The 3832-nt window shown below is 58.3% G+C and overlaps 1 protein-coding gene across 1 annotated transcript in view; it reads left to right on the top strand.

Annotated features, from left to right (window-relative positions):
- The window catches only part of LOC106898519 (rho guanine nucleotide exchange factor 11-like), a gene marked incomplete at its 3' end in the record, with an annotated part of 21790 nt that overhangs the window by 14884 nt on the left and 3074 nt on the right, over window positions 1-3832 (top strand). Inside the window, exons 11-15 of the mRNA XM_014959816.1 lie at window positions 253-295; window positions 552-648; window positions 757-879; window positions 2292-2315; window positions 2636-2780. Of these exons, the coding sequence (XP_014815302.1) occupies window positions 253-295; window positions 552-648; window positions 757-879; window positions 2292-2315; window positions 2636-2780 (432 nt within the window). The remainder of the gene's footprint in view (window positions 1-252; window positions 296-551; window positions 649-756; window positions 880-2291; window positions 2316-2635; window positions 2781-3832) is intronic.

The following is a 3832-nucleotide window of genomic DNA, read 5'->3' as shown; positions in this document are numbered from 1 at the left end:
ATGGGTGCTGGGCTCTTTGGGGGGGGGGACACCCCCATCTCTTGCCCCTCGGGGTGCAGAACTTGCCACGGGGTGATGGTGGGGGCTGAGGGCACCTTCTCCATGACCTGAAGGTGGCTTTGCCGTGTCCCCCCAGCTTCTCCCAACCTTTCTGGCAGAGCAGGGAGGGTGAACCCCCCCTTCCTGTGCCCCCCCTCGAGGCTGAACCCCTCTTTTCCTTCTGCTTTTCTCCCCCCTCTCCTCCTCCTCCAGCCTCTCCGGGTGAAGGTGGCCGAGCAGCTCCTGGCTGAGATCGGTGAGTGAGGAGCTCCCAGGTCCATGGGTGGTCCCTTGGGATATGCCAAGTTTGGGGACTGGGGGTCCCGAGCTCTTCCCCACCCCCCATAAGGTGGTCCCTTATGGGCTGATGTCTCCACTTGGATGTGCCAACTGGAAGACTTGGTTTCCAGCCTGGAAACCAAGACCTTGGAGCTTCCAGAAGGTCCCCTTGGGAGTTTCTCCTCCTCTGTAGAGCTGGTGACACCCCGTTGTCCTCTTCCCCCCGTCCCCAGAGACTCGCCTGCGGAACGGGGACGATGTCCGCGCCGCCCTCTTTGAAGCTCAGGAGATGGTGATGCCCGAGATCCAGGAGCAGATCCAGGACTACAGGTAACACCTGCTCCCCACCCCGCCATGGACCACCCCACCTTGGATCTCCCCGGGTTCCTCTGGGTGGTTGGTGGTTGTCCTCGTGGCCCTGAGCCCTGTCCTCGGCAGAACGAAGCGCACCATGGGCCTGGGGAGCCTCTACGGGGAGAACGACCTCCTGGACTTGGATGGGGACCCCCAGAAGGAACGGCAAGTGGCCGAGAAGCAGCTGGCCCAGCTGGGTGACATCCTGTGAGTGCTCTGGGGGACCATCACCCCCCCCTGGATTTTGGGTGGGAGGGTGTGGGGAAGGGGGTGGGAGATGGGATTAGCTCCGCTCCATCGTCCTTCTTCATCCCCCCAACCTTTGCCCGTGGAGGTGGGAAGGGGAATTGTGGGGGTGGTCTTTTTTTGGTGGTGCCCGAGGACAGGATGAGAAGAAATAGGCACAAACTTGAGTATAAGAAGTTCTACCTCAACATGAGGAGGAACTTCTCTTTGAGGGTGGCAGAGCCCTGGAAGAGGCTGCCCAGGGAGGTGGTGGGGTCTCCTTCTCTGGAGACATTCAAACCCCACCTGGACACATCCCTGTGGGATCTACTCTGTGTAGACTCACTTCAGTGGGGGGGTTGGAGATGATCTCCAGAGGTCCCTTCCAACCCCATACGAGTCTCTGATTCTATATGAAGTTCCACCTCAACACGAGGAGGAACTTCTGTACTTTGAGGGTGGCAGAGCACTGGAAGAGGTGGTGGAGTCTCCTTCTCTGGAGACATCCCAAACCCACCTGGACGCGTTCCTGTGGGACCTACTCTTGGTGGACCCACTTCAGTGGGGGGGTTGGAGATGATCTCCAGAGGTCCCTTCCAACCCCATGGGATGCTATGATTCTATATGAAGTTCCACCTAAACATGAGGAGGAACTTGTTCACTTTGAGGGTGGCAGAGCCCTGGAAGAGGTGGTGGAGTCTCCTTCTCTGGAGACATCCCAAACCCACCTGGACGCGTTCCTGTGGGACCTACTCTTGGTGGACCCACTTCAGTGGGGGGGTTGGAGATGATCTCCAGAGGTCCCTTCCAAGCCTGGGGCAGTGTGCTATGATTCTATATGAAGTTCCACCTAAACATGAGGAGGAACTTGTTCACTTTGAGGGTGGCAGAGCCCTGGAAGAGGTGGTGGAGTCTCCTTCTCTGGAGACATTCAAAACCCACCTGGACACGTTCCTGTGGGACCTGCTCTGGTTAGACCCACTTCAGTGGGGGGGTTGGACTTGATGATCTCCAGAGGTCCCTTCCAACCCCATGTGATTCTCTGATTCTATATGAAGTTCCACCTCAACATGAGGAGGAACTTCTTTGCTGTGAGGGTGGCAGAGCCTTGGAAGAGGTGGTGGAGTCTCCATCTCAGGAGACATTCCCAACCCTCCTGGCCACGTTCCTGTGGGACCTGCTCTGGGTAGACCCACTTCAGTTGGACTTGATGATCTCCAGAGGTCCCATCCAACCCCATATGGTTCTATGATGATTCTAATTCAGAGCCTGGGGCGGTGAGGGACAGGGACATGGACAGGGACATGGACAGGGACAGGGACATGGACAGGGACAGGGACAGGGGCTGAGCAGAGGAGCCCCTTCCAAACAAAACCTCTTTTCTCCCTCCCCAGGTCAAAATACGAGGAGGACAGGAGGTGAGTGTCCCTGGGGGGGTGGGGTGGAGACACAGGAGCACCCCCTTCCCTCTCCCCGTCCCCGGGGGCTCTCGGGGTGGCCCTGGGGAAGGGGGAGGACACACTTTGGGGTCTTCCTGTGCTGGGTCCATCCCCCTTCCCTCCCCATCTCACCTTCTCCAACCTCTTCTTGCCTCTCCTCCCTTCTCACCTGCCCACATCCCAACCCGGGGGTGCTCTGTGTCCCCCCCGCCAGGGGAGGGGGATGTCCCAGCCTTCCCCAACTTCACCTCTCCCATCCTGGTGGTGGATCTCCAGCCTGGTGCTCTCCTCTTTTCCAGCTCCCCCATGGCCTTTGCCCTCAGCACCTACATGAACCACACGGGCATCCGCAGCCGCGAGCCCCGGGTGGCCGGCACCAGTGAGAAGTCACAAGCCCTCCCAGACAAGGACAAGTGGTTGCCCTTCTTCCCCAAGACCAAGAAGGTGGGTGGTGGCCCCATTGTCCTTCCCCCCAAGCCCCAGGGCCAGGCTCTGGCTGCTGGACCCAGAAAAGAGGTTCTCCATCCTTGGAGAACCCTTCTCCCAGAGGGACAACCCCTTGGACAACCCCCTTCTCCATCCTCTCCCATAGGTATGGGTTTGATGGGTGGACTGGTCAGTGGATGAGGAACTGGCTGGATGGTGGCATCCAGAGGGTGGTACTCAATGGCTCGAAGTCCAGATGGAGACCAGTCACAAGTGGTGTCCCTTGGACAACCCCCTTCTCCATCCTCTCCCATGGGTATGGATTGGATGGGTGGACTGGTCAGTGGATGAGGAACTGGCTGGATGGTCACATCCAGAGGGTGGTGCTCAATGGCTCGAAGTCCAGATGGAGAGCAGTCACAAGTGGTGTTCCTCAAGGGTCCGTGCTGGGGCCAATACTGTTTAACATTTTTATCAATGATATAGACAGGGAGATTAAAGGCACCATCAGCAAGTTTGGGGTGACACCAAGCTGTGTGGTGTTGTGGATACACCAGAGGGATGGGATGTCATCCAAAAGGACCTGGAGAGGTGGGCCCAGGTGAACCTCATGAGGTTCAACAAGAGCAAATGCAAGGTTCTGCACCTGGGCCAGAACAATCCTGGCCACCAATACAAACTGGGGGGTGAGGTATTGGAAAGCAGCCCTGAGGAAAGGGACTTGGGGGTGCTGGTGGAGGAGAAGCTGGACATGAGCAGGCAGTGGGCAGCTGCAGCCCAGAAGGTCAGTCCCATCCTGGGCTGCATCAAAAGCTGCGTTGCCAGCAGGTCCAGAGAGGGGATTCTGCCACTTTGCTCTGCTCTGGTGAGACCTCACCTGGAGTCTTGTGTGCAGGTCTGGAGCCCTCAATAGAAGAAGGACATGGACCTGATGGAGAGGGTCCAGAGGAGGGCCACGAGGATGATGAGGGGGATGGAGCACCTCTGCTCCGAGGACAGGCTGAGGGAGCTGGGGTTGTTCAGCCTGGAGAAGAGGAGGCTCCGGGGAGACCTAATAGCAGCCTTCCAGT

The sequence above is a fragment of the Calidris pugnax genome, unplaced genomic scaffold (assembly GCF_001431845.1).
Source record: "Calidris pugnax isolate Ruff unplaced genomic scaffold, ASM143184v1 scaffold503, whole genome shotgun sequence".
NCBI classification, from domain to species: domain Eukaryota; kingdom Metazoa; phylum Chordata; class Aves; order Charadriiformes; family Scolopacidae; genus Calidris; species Calidris pugnax.
Note: the sequence above shows the minus strand (reverse complement) of the source record. Positions and strands in the feature narration are given on the sequence as shown.